Below are 13,760 nucleotides of genomic sequence, written 5' to 3'. Positions count from 1 at the left end.
TTTGAAAGGCATTTATTTGCTTTTTGTATTATTCATGTAAGATTGCAAGATGCTTACCATAGCCCTGTAAAAGCTGTCTTCTCATAGACAATAAACTGTCCACTGGGCTTTGGAAACAATGAATTTTCATATTTTTTAATTCTTTCATTGCAAAACTTCTGAAAATACTACAGGAAGRTAACAAAACTCAAGGTCGGTTCTTAAGAGGTGTTAGTGCTAATTGCAGTCWATTGATGAGATGTAGCAATCCTTTAAAATAGGGATCAGTAGAACATAAAAGCAGCAGGGCAGAAATGCAAAGTCAGGGCCCACAGGTGTAAAACCGATTGTAAATAACCATGATTGCATCAGTTCAATAAAGTGATACTGTTTCACTGTTCCAGTGCTGTCTCTGGTGGGTTGATCTCGGCTGACTGCAGCTGCCCACCCAACCACTCTCTCACTTCCCTTCTCAGCAGAACAAAAGAGGAAGCAGCTCATGGGCTGAAATAAAGACCAGGAAATTGCTTGCCAATTATTATCCTGGGCAAAACAGACTTTACTTGGGGAAAATTAATTTAACTTATTGCTAATTTAAATAGATTCACATAGTGATAAGGAAAGGCAAAAATGAAAAATATACCTCTTCCCCCACCTTCTTTTCTTCCCCAGACTCAACCTCACTTCTTCATTCCAGACTTCTCAACCAACTCCCCTGCTACCACAAGTGATGCAGTATGATGGAGGGCAGGGTCATAAGTGGTCTTAGCAGTTCTTCTCTGACAATCCTTCCTCCTCACACTTTTCCCCTRCTCCCTTGGGGGTGCTTCCARTGGGCCTACGTCCTTCATGAAAAAATTTTCCCTACCAGGGTTTCTCCATGGGATGTAGTTCCTTCAAGAAGTATCCAACTTTTYCTTCATGGGGCTGCAGTGTGGGTATCTGCTCCAGCTCGGTTTCCTCTAGGGGCTGCAGTGGTAAATCTGTTCTGGCATCTGGAGCTTCTCCTCCCACTCCTTCCCCTTCTCCATTTTCTGACCTGGCTGGCTGAGGGGCTTAGTTGTATGCCCTGTTGGAGCTGGCTGTGTCTGGCASAGAGCAGTCCTGTCTTTTTCCTCATAGAGGCTGCCCTGCAGCCCCTTTCCCACTGCCAGCACCTGGCCATGGATACCCAGTGCAGTGTATCCTCTGGAGTGGTATTGGAGACAGTACAAGCAGAAGAGAGGATGAATCCCAAAGTTGGCAAAACCACAGCAAGACTGCAGTGCTTGTACCAAACCTGTGGATRAGATTAAACAGGTTACAGATGACAGACAGTACAACAAAGGAACTTCTCAGAATGTCATTTTGAGATGGAGAATGATTAATTCAAAAAAGTACCATGTCCCACTTGCCTGTTACACAGCCGCTTGGTCTCACATTTCTTCTTTGCTGGCCCCTGGTGGGTCATCCTCCTGCAGCCTGGCAGCTGATCAGCATTCAACAGGCTGACAGCTCTTCTCTCACAAGAAGAGGAAAGCAAAAAGATTGAGACATTTTTCCATCTTGTTTGATTGTCAGTAGTGGTGTCCTTAGGAGCTCTCAAAATATCTTATGCCTCTGAGCATTCAACAGATCTAAACCATCTCATAGTTGCTTTCTAAATCTGCTTACACTTTCTGAATCTGACAAGGTGGTACCGTGCTTTGACACCTTGCTATGTCTCATTCTGCCTTTTTAGTGCTCTGATCTTCTTTCTGGCAAATTCTCCTCTTGCCTCTTTTCTGAAACTCTCTAGGAAGAGAATTAAACTCCTGTTTGAATCATTAACCGTGTCTTTCTAGAAAATTGAGAAGCATGTCATGCTACCATCTTGAAGATTACATCTCCAAAAAYGGAATATCTTTTTCTATTTTTGCCTCCTTGTACTTTCACTGCAAGTAGCCAGTCCTACTCATCTGGCCCCAGGCATTCAAAGAAGGTTCGTATCTCCAGTTTCTCCAGTCCTGAGAACCAAAGAATTCTTTCGCTCTCTTCACAAAATGAAAACTCTCATCTTTTCTCTCTTGACTGTAACCAGCTTCTCCTCATCTTCCTGAAACTTAACTCATGCTGCTGCAGTTGATTAGATGTCTGTTGCTTTCAAGCATGTTAGAGTATTCTTAATCTCTGTTGAATCAGCTGCTTGTAACAAATGAAGTAATATTTTTTCATTTTTCAAACCCATTGATGTCTTTTGTTTCCAGCTTACTTATTGCAGAGGTTATTTTGTGTGTTTAAACTATTTCTCCTCATATGTGACAGGCACAACTGTTTAGGTAATTGCCATCATATGTGGAATTCCCTCCCAAAAGTAGTTCATGGTTTTGTTCTTGGGACCAGTTGTGTGTGTTCTGCCCAGTCTTGGAAGTCTAGTGAGAAGTGGACACTTTGCACTGTCTAGACAATGACCTGAGGACAATTTTAATATCTGACTTATTATTTACCTGTTTTAAGACCACCACAACAAAAATGAGCCAACTCTACATTTATCTGGGTATCATAGCCATTCTGCATAGAATGGTCCTGTTCTTTGCTCTTTGTTCTTACTGTTTATTTGCCCTTTTTAAACTTCTTGTAATAAGGTTCTAACACATTATGAAAACTGTTTACTTCTTGCACATTATGTTTGTTTATAGTTCTTTGTAGAACCAGTCACAGATTTGTGACCTTAATAACTTTTTCAGCAAAAAAAAGCATAATAATGCCAGTTGAAAGGAAAAGCCTTTCTAATATATCTTTTAAGGAAAGATGTTTGTGGTAACAGAAGAGGTTGCATTAGAATCAAAAGCAAATCTGGTATAATTTTTACCATAAAACTGTACTGAAGGCAGATCACTTCTTCCCTTTTTTCTCCTCTCACATTTGTATTTGGTACAGTGATAAAATTCTTTTTACTGTATACTGTTCACCCTGGGTAGCAATTGAAGCCCTGGTGAATGTTCATAAAGGAAAGGCTGGAAAGCATGATCTGTTTGAAGGAATATTCCTATTCACCACTGAACCAGAATGAACAGTCTGGGTGGGTTGAAATACATCTCAAGAGCTGCTGGCTGGTTGTTGGAGGATRAATTGTTTGCTTGGTGTTGGTTGGGAATATGCTTTTTAAATGTGTGCTAAGTAAATGTTTTGTGAAAGTAGAAGACATTAACATGGAAATATGATAGTAAGGAACATCACTGGGGATATAGAGTCACTGTGAACAGTTCTCAAGTAAAATTAAGCTGGAGGCTGTACATTCTCTGTTCTTGACTACAGTAGATAAGCAGCAATTAAAATGGAAAATTGTAGCAAATATTGTAATAACTGCTTCATGGATGAAATGCATCAAGAGGATTTAAATGACTGCATCCTATAGTCATAATCAGGTTTTGCTAGATATATGAAGGACGTAGAGAAGCCACTCTATACTATAACATTCATTGTTTCAGGAAAGAAAGAAGTATTGTTGTATATTAGCCATATTAAGTATGTATAATTTCCATTTTGATCAGCACAGTATAACTTTGTCCTCACATGCTTCAGTCAATATTCTAAAATCAAATATTATTATTTTAGCTTGTGAAGTATATTTTTGGTTTTGAATCTTCAAGAATGCTTTTTAATTGTTCTTATACAGTAATTCTATATAATAGGTTAGTGAGCAATATAAAAAAGAGAAACTTAAGACTAATYGTGGGGTATTGATAAACTAAACTGATGAAAATGCCTCTAGGTTTTGTAACTGAAAGGCAATGATTTTAACCCTGAACTTTTCCACCTGTGTTCAATCCATCCTAGTAATAGCTAAACTTGACCAYTGCTGATATTGCAGTTTTCCATACGGAAGCCTAGGTCCATTAGAGCTGCACTGTACCCCAGTGATTAGGGCTTTTTTCAATGAATTGTTACTCTTTTTTCTAGCTCTAATGGYGAGATTTTAGCAAATAGTCATTTTACTTGGCTTTTAAGCACTGCAAGAACTGTGACATTTGGAACCTGTCAGAGTTTAGTGACTCAGTCTTCAGGTCATGCTATCACTTTTTTTCCCCTATTGCTTCTTTATGTATGATATAATCCCAATGACAAATGCTTATTTTTGTTGAAAAACTTCCTCAGACATTTTAGGATAGGTRAGATCCAGACACCTTGATCTTTATTCAGGCTTTGTAGTACATTGCTCAGCGAGCAGTCCCACTGACTTCCATGAGATAATTTTTGAAATTTATACACTGTTGAACAGGAGTTAAAATGACAAGAGGCCAGTCCTAGGATTGCAGGTTTTATAAGGGGCTGGTGCATGCTTTTGCATGCATTTATTTTTGTGCAGTTTTGAAAGACTGCTGGGCTACTAAAAACTAACTGGTAAAACTCATATTTCAAGATGACTCATTCTCTAGGACACACTTTCAAAGCCTCTCTATGCTGAAAGATGGGACAGAAACTGATAACATGCAGGGAGAAATCAGGGAATAACAGCTTTGTCAAATAAAGCCCCATTCAAACAAGACCTATGAAGTTATAGACCAAAAGCAAAAGATGTCCTTTTTCTGAAATACCAATTAATTGAAATACCAGTTAATTAYACCAAAAACAAGAGACAGACCTGAGACATCTGCCCTGAATTGGAATGTAGTTAGACTGTTGACATAATGCACATTATATATGCACTACAGCAGCCTAATCAAAAATTACCAGTGGGACGCTGAGAGGAATTTACACACTGTGTAACACAGGAAGAGCTGAGATCTCCAAGAGCTGTAAATGAAAGAAGGCGTGGAGCCAAATTAAGTACACAGACTAACTGTATCAACAYGCGTGAGAGCTGGAACAAGATAGGACAGGTAGCAGTCTCCTGCCTTCCTCTCTCTCATGTGGAGTGTGAGGTGTCTTGCTAAGTGTTGTGCTGAGTTTATCCATGCCTGTGTGTGCTGTATTAGAATGATGGATCTGGGATGGTGACCGTGGAGTTTCAATATGGTCTCTCTTCCTAAACTGCATAGAAAGGAGGAGCAGGAGGAGGGATGGTTCTTGTTGGGAAGCTAAAAGTGGATGGAGTGGGCAATGGAGAAGATACTATAGATTTAAATGAGTATTTGGGAGTTCCATACTGAGACATTTAATTGAATTTRAGCTTGCTGAGACTTGATTTGTGAGATATGGGCGCCTGAAGCTTTCAAATGAGATGGGCTCACCTCTAGAGTAGACTTGCCTGTGTCTTTTACTGCTGAGCCCTGGAGTATAGCCAGATATTTTCATCTGGAAGGAACAAAAGTTTCTCTGTTCCAGATTGTCCAGTTAGGATTTATCCAGTTACACATTTATCCAGATTACAAGAGTTTGTGGCCTGCTGTGCTGTAGGGCCTTGATGGTAGCTGTTTGAGAGGAGAATAACTCAGAAATTTGAGAATCAGCTGAGCCAAAGGCATCAAAACCCATGGAGCACATCACTTTGAGATAGTAAGTAACAGAAATTTCATGCACTGAATTTCTGTATATAATTAGGACAGATCAAGAAGGTGACAGTCATTATGATGTACTACAGGAGATCAAAGAGGCTGCAAGGTTAGAGTAGACAGATTGAATTTCACCTCTCTATAGATTAAGAGATAATATAATTTAAAACTCCTGTAGGTGGCTGCTTCTTCAAATAGCTAGTTAGAGAAGCCATAAAAAGGAGAAGCACCTCTGGATTTATGCATGAGGGACTGTTTTAGAACTCTTCTCCTGAAGGGCAGTCAAATTCAACGTTCTTGTAGGAATGAGAAAGCCTCCCTGAAAAACAACTTAATCAAAACAAGGAAACCTATAAAAGGAAAATAAAAATGAACAATCCAAGACTGCTAATGGTAAGCTTAGGATTTATACACTTTATATTAGACATTCAGAGAAGATGCATTTCTCTGGTCCAAAATTATTCAAGCAATGCAATTAAGCTGAAAAAAGGATACATCTATTTAAACAATAAAACAAAACTCACTGAAAAACAGAAGTTATTTCCAACTAGGAATAATAGAAAAGAATATAAACTGTGACAGTAAGTTTAAACTTAAATATAAACATTCCAGTAAGTCATGCTCCTAATAATAAATACACATATTTTAAGGAATAATTTGCTAAATACTTAGATGCTGCTAAGAAGTACTTATTCTGATAAATCAGAATCAAACAGACTGCTGTGTATGCAGAGGGAGTTAAATATGGTTTAGGTGGAATCAAGTTATAAATGGACACCTCAAGAAAGAAAGGAACAGCAGAAAAACTGTGAATAGAATAGCTCAGGGAATTTCCCACTTGGGAGTCTTTGTTCATAGGGACAAGTCAGAAGAGCTGGCTCAAACAGAAATTTGAGGTTTAAAGCAAGCTGATAAATGCAGAATAAAAATTTGTCAGGCATGTAGTGTATTTATTCATGGGTTCAGGATGAGTTGAGTAGTTGAAAATTGAGCTGCTTGAGGCATTAAATATAGCTTATAATATTTTTTAAAACAGTCATTAATATTAAATAGACATTGTTTATCCAAAAGAAACAGGGTTCCAGGAAATTAGAATCAGGTCTGGTTTCTGTTCCAAGCAAATAACTGGAACTACAAGAAATTATTTATACCATTTCTGAAATGTGGCAAAAATGGGCAAAACTCAAGACCGGATTTTATGTAGAGGACAGTCTGCCTTTTGAATCTGTTTGAAGGATTAAATGAATATGTGAACAAAAGCTCATTTGATTAATATTATATTTTGATTTTCAAAAGGTTTTGACAAGAGCTTTTACCAAAATTCACAAAAGAAAGTGCAATAGAATAAGGAGAAAAGGTTCTTTCATGGCTTTAGTACTTGGTTAAAAGAATAAATGGACCATTTTCACAGTGATGATCAATATGAACTGTTGAAAATATTCATATTTAACCTGGAGAAGGGATGAGTAGGAAGGTGRCAAAGTTAGCAAGTACAAAATCTTTCAGCATAGAAAAATGAAAGAACTGCAAAATGTTCAGAAGGATCTCAAGATAGTCAGTGGCAGGGTAGTAAAGTAAATGATGAATTTTTGTAGCAATTACAGGAAAAGTAGAACACTGAGAAAAGTAGTTCTACTTRTACAGTGATTTCAGTGATATCTGAATTAGACACTACCAGTTGTGAAATAGCTCTTGGAATTACCTTAGACTGTGCCTCACATCTGTCAACTCAGTTCTGTCTCAGCAGTAGCCAAAAACATCAACAGGGCATTAAGAAATACTACTGTTTAAAAAAAAAAACAAAAACAAAAACCTGAAAAAGATCATCAGGAAAAGCAATCAAACCAGTCTCTACAGTATGCGCTCCCTTCTTAAATAATTTATTAGAACTGGAAACAGTGCAGAGAAGGACAACAGCAAGCCACACCAAGCAGTTTCTGCATAGAAATATTGTTAGGAGTTTGTGGCATATAAGGTAAAAATGTCATGTAGGGTATGATGGAGGTATATTGAAATCATGGATGACACAGATACAGTGAGTGGTTGCATGCTCTTTTCTATGATATGACAATTAGAAGGCAATAAACAGAGATTTAACACACTGTGTTTTCTTTCACACTATACAAGGCTAAATGTGGAACTCCCTGCTAGGGAACCTTATGGATTCTGAAAGTAAAAGCATGTTGAAAGGCCTTTGGATGAATTAATGGAAGGGAATGTTTTCAGGGACTGTTAAAAGCAAGGAAATAGGGATAAGTTTGATTTTTCAAGTCTTCTAATAYGCAGATTTCTGGAAACTCAGAATTCAAATCACTTTGCACTTACCCTGTTCTTCCATGGTTCATTTTAGCCTTCCTCAGATGACTCTGAGTTAAACAGATGGTGGTGTGAGCAGCAGTAAACACCCCTATATTAAACCTACCAAAGKTGTTGCTTTGAACACTCTAACACACATATCTGGCAATAATAATGATAAATGAAATATAATTCATGTKTTCTCCCTCTTCCTGTAGATATGTTGCCTGGCTTCTGTCACTGCAAGACTGGCTATGCAGGAGAAAGCTGCAATCAATGTGCCTTGGGTTATACAGGATATCCTGAGTGCCTRCCCTGCAACTGCTCCCTCGAGGGTAGTGAAAATGATGACCCCTGCATAGGTCCCTGCATCTGCAAGGTATGCATGTCAAATTCTTCTGAGCCATAGAAAGATACTCATGATACTGAAAGATTGCAGTTAATGCTTTTCTATCATGCAGCAGGATTCCAATGTTCCACCTAGCTGTGTTATTATCTGTGTTAGCCACTTGTCACACAACACTTGTTCTTGGTCCTATAAAATCCTAGATGGTCTTATGTCTTCTCAGAACTCACTGCAATCAACCTATTTACCAAGGAGCCTGCTGCCAGTCATACAAGTCCTTAGAAATCTGTTTTGAAGGGRTGCTTACAAAGCCTGTGAATCATCTATCCTCATCGACACAGAAACTATTGTTTGCAGTGTTGTGGATTCTAAATCTAACTTGTAAATTTGACTTTGAAAAGAGAAAATGAAGTGAACTGATGATCTATTAAAATGAGAAAGTTGCCTTTTAGGAGTAGTCATTAGGGGTATATGGCATTCTTTCCTGCCTTGGGACAGTTCTTTAGAAATCTGTAACACGTTTAAAATATCAAAATCTATCCTTTCTGTAGAATGAATTTCTCAATTTCCAGGAAGAAAATTTAAGATGGTTTTTCTCTATGTGCCGTTGTGTACCTCCACCAAAACATATTTTGATATTATATTGAAATAAAAAACATTTTAAAGCACATGCATCCACATRAAAAATACCTAGCTCTCAGAAAGCCTTTAGAAATGGTTGTTCTTCCTAAGTCACAGTCGTTAGTGACCATGAATATGCCCAAAGGACAACTTACTGTACTGTGGATCAATTTTTCTATACTGTTCTTATGGGATTTTCCTTCCAAAATTTAATTAACAGAATTAGTCACAAATGAGAATTTAAAAATACTTACATGACATCCTTAAATACAGACATGTACAAGAAATGCCTCACTCTCATGCTGCGGACACATGCAAAGCTCTGGTTTGACAGCTGAATAGCACTGAAATCTACTCAGAGAATTAACCTTATCCTCACTTTATGTAACAGCCACGTGCTCTCTGTCAGAAATAAAATCATCCATATCACATTTCTAATTACTTAGCCATCAAGTCTAGAAGATCATAAAAGGGTGCTTTTGCTATGTTCTGGCTTGAAATGGAGCTTTGATGAGGGTGTGTTATGCTAAATACCAGATAACTACTGCTTAATGATTCTTATGATATTATTTGCGTAAAGCCAAACTGACCTGTGAGTACAATCAGACCAAAAGGAACAAATAAGAAATAGAAATAAATGTTCCTACCCCAGTTCTCATTATATGTGCTTTTCCCTCAGTGTTCATCTTTTGTCTTCTTTGTGCTCCTCCAATCCCTTTTCAAGTGCCTGTGAGAGTAAAATGGTACCTTTTGTGGATAGCTGGGATACAGATACAAACACATTTATTTTCACAAGCAATATTCAAATTCAAATCAAAGCAGAGTGTGGTCAAAGGGACACTGAAATCATCAGATTAGTTATGCTCCATATGAAAAAGAAAGTGGGATGTCTGGTTAATAGCAGGTCTTAGGAAAAATGCTTCCCTTCTTTTAATCACATCTTTCAATTACCTCTGATGGGCTGTAAATTTGCTAAAGATTGTTTTCTTGTAAAGGAAATTGCTGAAAAGCCATTCTARCTGTAAGCAGCAAAATGCAACAAAGTGGGTGTTAGATTGTTATCCTTGCCACATKAACTAAACTAAAATAAAGAAAGAGGGGAGAGCCTTTTTTCCACTAATTATTGCAGCTTTTTGAAGGTGTATGGTCAGTCTCATCTTTGGATAGCTTAATACTGGACTGAAAAGTATTGAGAAATACATGGGGTTGCAGAAACATTTGCTGAAGGATAGGTTAGATTTCCTTTCCAACTTGGAGCTTTATTTTATCTATTATTCACTGAATTTACTTCCTACTCAATAAATTCTGCAGATTTTACTCATAGATGATGTTTGTGACTGCAGAGTGGGAAACTTTGCATTTAAACACATACTTTTGCTTTGCAGCTCTCTTTTTTATTTTTCCCTTCCCACTCTGTATACACTAAGCACATCTACACAGTGTGAAATTTTTGGAACCAGTGTTCATAATTCTAGTTTCTTYAATAATGAGTGACAGTATTTCTGTGCCTAGATGTTGCCCACATTATTTTTCACATGAAGCATGAGTAACYGGTTGATTTTGACATACCTGTGGCAGTAATGTGCATTGATTAACCCTAGGATTTCTGGTGCAAGTGTAAAAATGCCAGTCTTGAGATTAATGAGATGTTGAAGTTAAATGTAGTTGACTGAAAACCTTGAGTTGTATTAAAGATATTTGTGGTTTGTTTAATCTGTATGATGTTATTGAAGGCGAGCATAGATAGACCATAGCAGTAGAGACAGAACAAAGGTATTTTGTTACTGACATTGTTACTCTATAATTAGTGGTGAAAACTATGCAACATTTTCGTTGTATCTMTTTTTTTTTTTTTTTTKCCTGTTCTTGCCCGTTTCGACACACTATCTCTATTTTCTCTTATTTCATGTGTGCCATCCTTTCTCCCCATACCTTCACCTGCTTTGCCCTGCTTTTTCCATCTTTGCTACATCTTAACCAGGAGGCTATCAAATGGCTTTCAGTGAATTTACTTCAGATCTGTGTATTTTGAGCTACCCTAGACTACACAGCGTAGGCAGGCTTTTTATAATGTGTTCATTCTCTGCTGATGTAGAGCCAACAGTTCAGTCCTGTGTGCATACAGGAGCGCTGTCTCCAGGGTTAAAGAGACTGTGCATTATGCTTCTGAAAGGGGAAGGATTTTCTGTGCTATGATGGGGAAAATACTGAATTACTAAGACAGCATCAATCATGAGGCTCCTGCAACACACTCCTTGTAGGAAATACAGCTTTAATTTTGCCTATAGGACAAATTGATTTATAGTGTAAAATAGGAGGATTTAACGCACAACATAAGCTTTCTATGAGAAATATAATTACCAAATGCTAAGTTTAGAACAGCTCATGTATATTTAGTGCTTGTCTTTCTGCAGGGGAAGTGTGTGCAAATATGGCTGCATGGCTGACAAAAGCATGTAGTTATGAAAAGAAGTGCAGCCCTTTTAGCACTTGTATTTATCCTCAATTCAGCTGTTAATGATAGACCTCTGAAAAACTGATACTGTGAGTGATTAGTGTGACTACTGCTGTGTTCCTGTAGTTTGCTTCAGTTGGATGTGCATGGATTTTATCATCCTCACCTACGTACTGCAGTTGTTGAGGTYGTAACATTGTGCCATACTTCCTTCCCCTCTGAGACTCTCAAGTGTAATGGATATATATTAGCTTTATTCCCTGAAATAAAGTATGTCCATTCATAGAGAAGAAAAATGACAACTCCTTTAATGTCCAAATTCCATGTCCTGTTTTTTACATGCAGCCACATAGTACTCTTTATTGTGTAAAGGATTTGCTACTAGCATTAACAAATAAGTGTTTTCTATAAATGTCATTAGAGTCCTGTTGAAGAGTAAAAAGTCAGTGATCTCCAATTCTCATCTATGACAACTGAAGTTATACTCTAATGTGCCTTTCCAGGAACATGTGGAAGGAGAAAACTGTGATCGTTGCAAACCAGGTTTCTTCAATCTTCAGCAAAATAATCCTGAAGGCTGTGAGGAATGCTTCTGCTCTGGGAAAACAAACACCTGCACACACTCTCTCTTCACCTACAGAAATGTAAGGAAAATCATACCATACCAGCACATGTCATTGCTTTTGTRTTTTTGTGTGTTGTCACCATTGTCACCAGGTTTCTTCATATTAGAAAATCATGCATGTTCTTTATGCCCCATATGACTTCATGTTCCTTTTGCTACTGGAGCTATTGTACAATTCCATGATATTTTTCATTTATCCAAAAGAAAATGCTTATAAKCTTTGTCTCTCTTTGTGAGAAAGTTCTGAAATAGAGCAGTTARAACAGCGAAAAGCACAAAAGAAGCTATAACAATAAAAAATGAAGCCATATGCATAAACACAGTCCTGGAGTGTGCATACATAACCACTCCTGTGCTAAATGCACCATATCCATAGGGCAACCTCTTTTCCAGGTAATTACAAAATTTTTAGACCTGAAATAATTAAGAATTTCAAAGCACTRAATGTACTACACACAGCTTAAGTAAGAAAAAGGRATGCCTTGCAGGGGGCATTTTGAATGCATTTCCTTTTTTAGCTGCATTCCTAGGAAAGGATGTGAGAGGGAGATGAACCTACTGTTCTTATTTGTACTGTAGAAAAATGTCTTTAGCCTGCAAATATTCTCTAAACTGGAAATCAGTTCTCAAAGCCCAGACACTGATTCCACTGAAATGGATGTATGCTACATATTCATGCCTGTTGATCGAGTTTRGGAAATGTGTTCCAAGTCTACTAGCTCCTGATTTTGGCCATATTGTTATGCTGGAAGCCTGCAGATAATACCATATATGTCTAGTGTTCTCATTTACATTGCAGCAAGTGGGAAATTTTCCATTTCATGGCTGAGCTCATTTATTGTTTTGCTTGTGTCCAGACTCCAGAAGCYGTCCTTGTATGAACAGTGTGCTCTTCTCTGCTGGTTTATTTCTAGTTATGGGAATTCAGAAAATCAAGTTCTGGTGCTTTCCAGCACCAAAAAAGTATAAAAGTATAAAAAATATATTTGAACTTGCAAGTTGTAAAGTTCTAGATTTGAAAATTATTATAAATTATGTTGCCTACAGCAATCAGAAATGTATATCCATTGGCCAGCTTGTCTTTGGTACAGTCTGTGACTGATACTGTTTAGTAAAAACTTGTGTAATGTTTATAGATATTCTTGCACATATGTTTGTAYGATAGAATTTCTTTCTTGCTCTGGATCATGAAGCACAGAACACAAATACTTGCAATTACTTCAGACACAGAAGTTCTAACTCTCAGTCACATACAATAAGAAATGTTTGCTGTTACTTCTTTGTGTTTTCCTTGGGTCCTACACTGCTATTAAACCTAATCAGTTTTTTTTTTTTAAATGAAAAAATGAGAGGCTGTGACTGTTGAAATGACTGATGTCCTGATTCTTATTGTAWTGTGGTATTTATTTATTTATTTATTTTCCTATCATAATAGATAGAAGACATGAATGGTTGGTATCTGACAGACTTACCAGGTCTCATCAGAGTTATCCCCACGCAAAGGAGATTTGATGGGCATCAGCAGCTTAGCATCAGCAACGTGGCTGCACAAAAAGTATTGCCACAGATTTACTATTGGAGCGCACCCAGTTCTTATTTGGGCGACAAAGTAAGTGCAGATGGTACCTGCCTAAGTGCTAATTTGATTTATTGAGAAAAAAGGTAAGGCTTTGAAGGGGGTGGAACTGAGGGAGGATTAAATTGGTTGGCAATTTGACCTGCAAAATTGCAAGCAGAAATAAATCACCTGTGTGGGGTATCCTTGTGAGGGAAAAAGTTAGGTAGAGAAAATTAACTAAGTGTCTTTAACCTTGAGTCCTCTTTGATCTCATGCTGTCAGGTGTTAGAGAGGTCCAGATCATTCACAGCRTTGGTTTTTGAATGAACTAGCTGCTGTGTGTTTCAGCTTGGCCTGTTCTCTTCCCACCTTGTCCTCTGCTCTGAAAACCAGTTCCCTCATCTCCTTTTCAGTGATACAGGCTGTGT

General features: G+C 37.6%; 1 protein-coding gene across 1 annotated transcript in view; it reads left to right on the top strand.

The window, feature by feature from the left end:
- LOC130572122 (laminin subunit alpha-2-like) overlaps positions 1-13,383 on the top strand; it is a gene marked incomplete at its 3' end in the record, with an annotated part of 148,196 nt that extends 134,813 nt beyond the window's left edge. The window contains exons 11-13 of the mRNA XM_057363573.1: positions 7,946-8,106; positions 11,653-11,793; positions 13,210-13,383. Of these exons, the coding sequence (XP_057219556.1) occupies positions 7,946-8,106; positions 11,653-11,793; positions 13,210-13,383 (476 nt within the window). The remainder of the gene's footprint in view (positions 1-7,945; positions 8,107-11,652; positions 11,794-13,209) is intronic.
- Positions 13,384-13,760: the final 377 nt, after the last annotated feature.

The sequence above is a fragment of the Malurus melanocephalus genome, unplaced genomic scaffold (genome assembly GCF_030028575.1).
Source record: "Malurus melanocephalus ecotype Western Australia unplaced genomic scaffold, MMel_1.1 scaffold_29, whole genome shotgun sequence".
NCBI classification, from domain to species: Eukaryota; Metazoa; Chordata; class Aves; order Passeriformes; family Maluridae; genus Malurus; species Malurus melanocephalus.
This window is presented reverse-complemented; position numbering and strand designations above follow the sequence as displayed.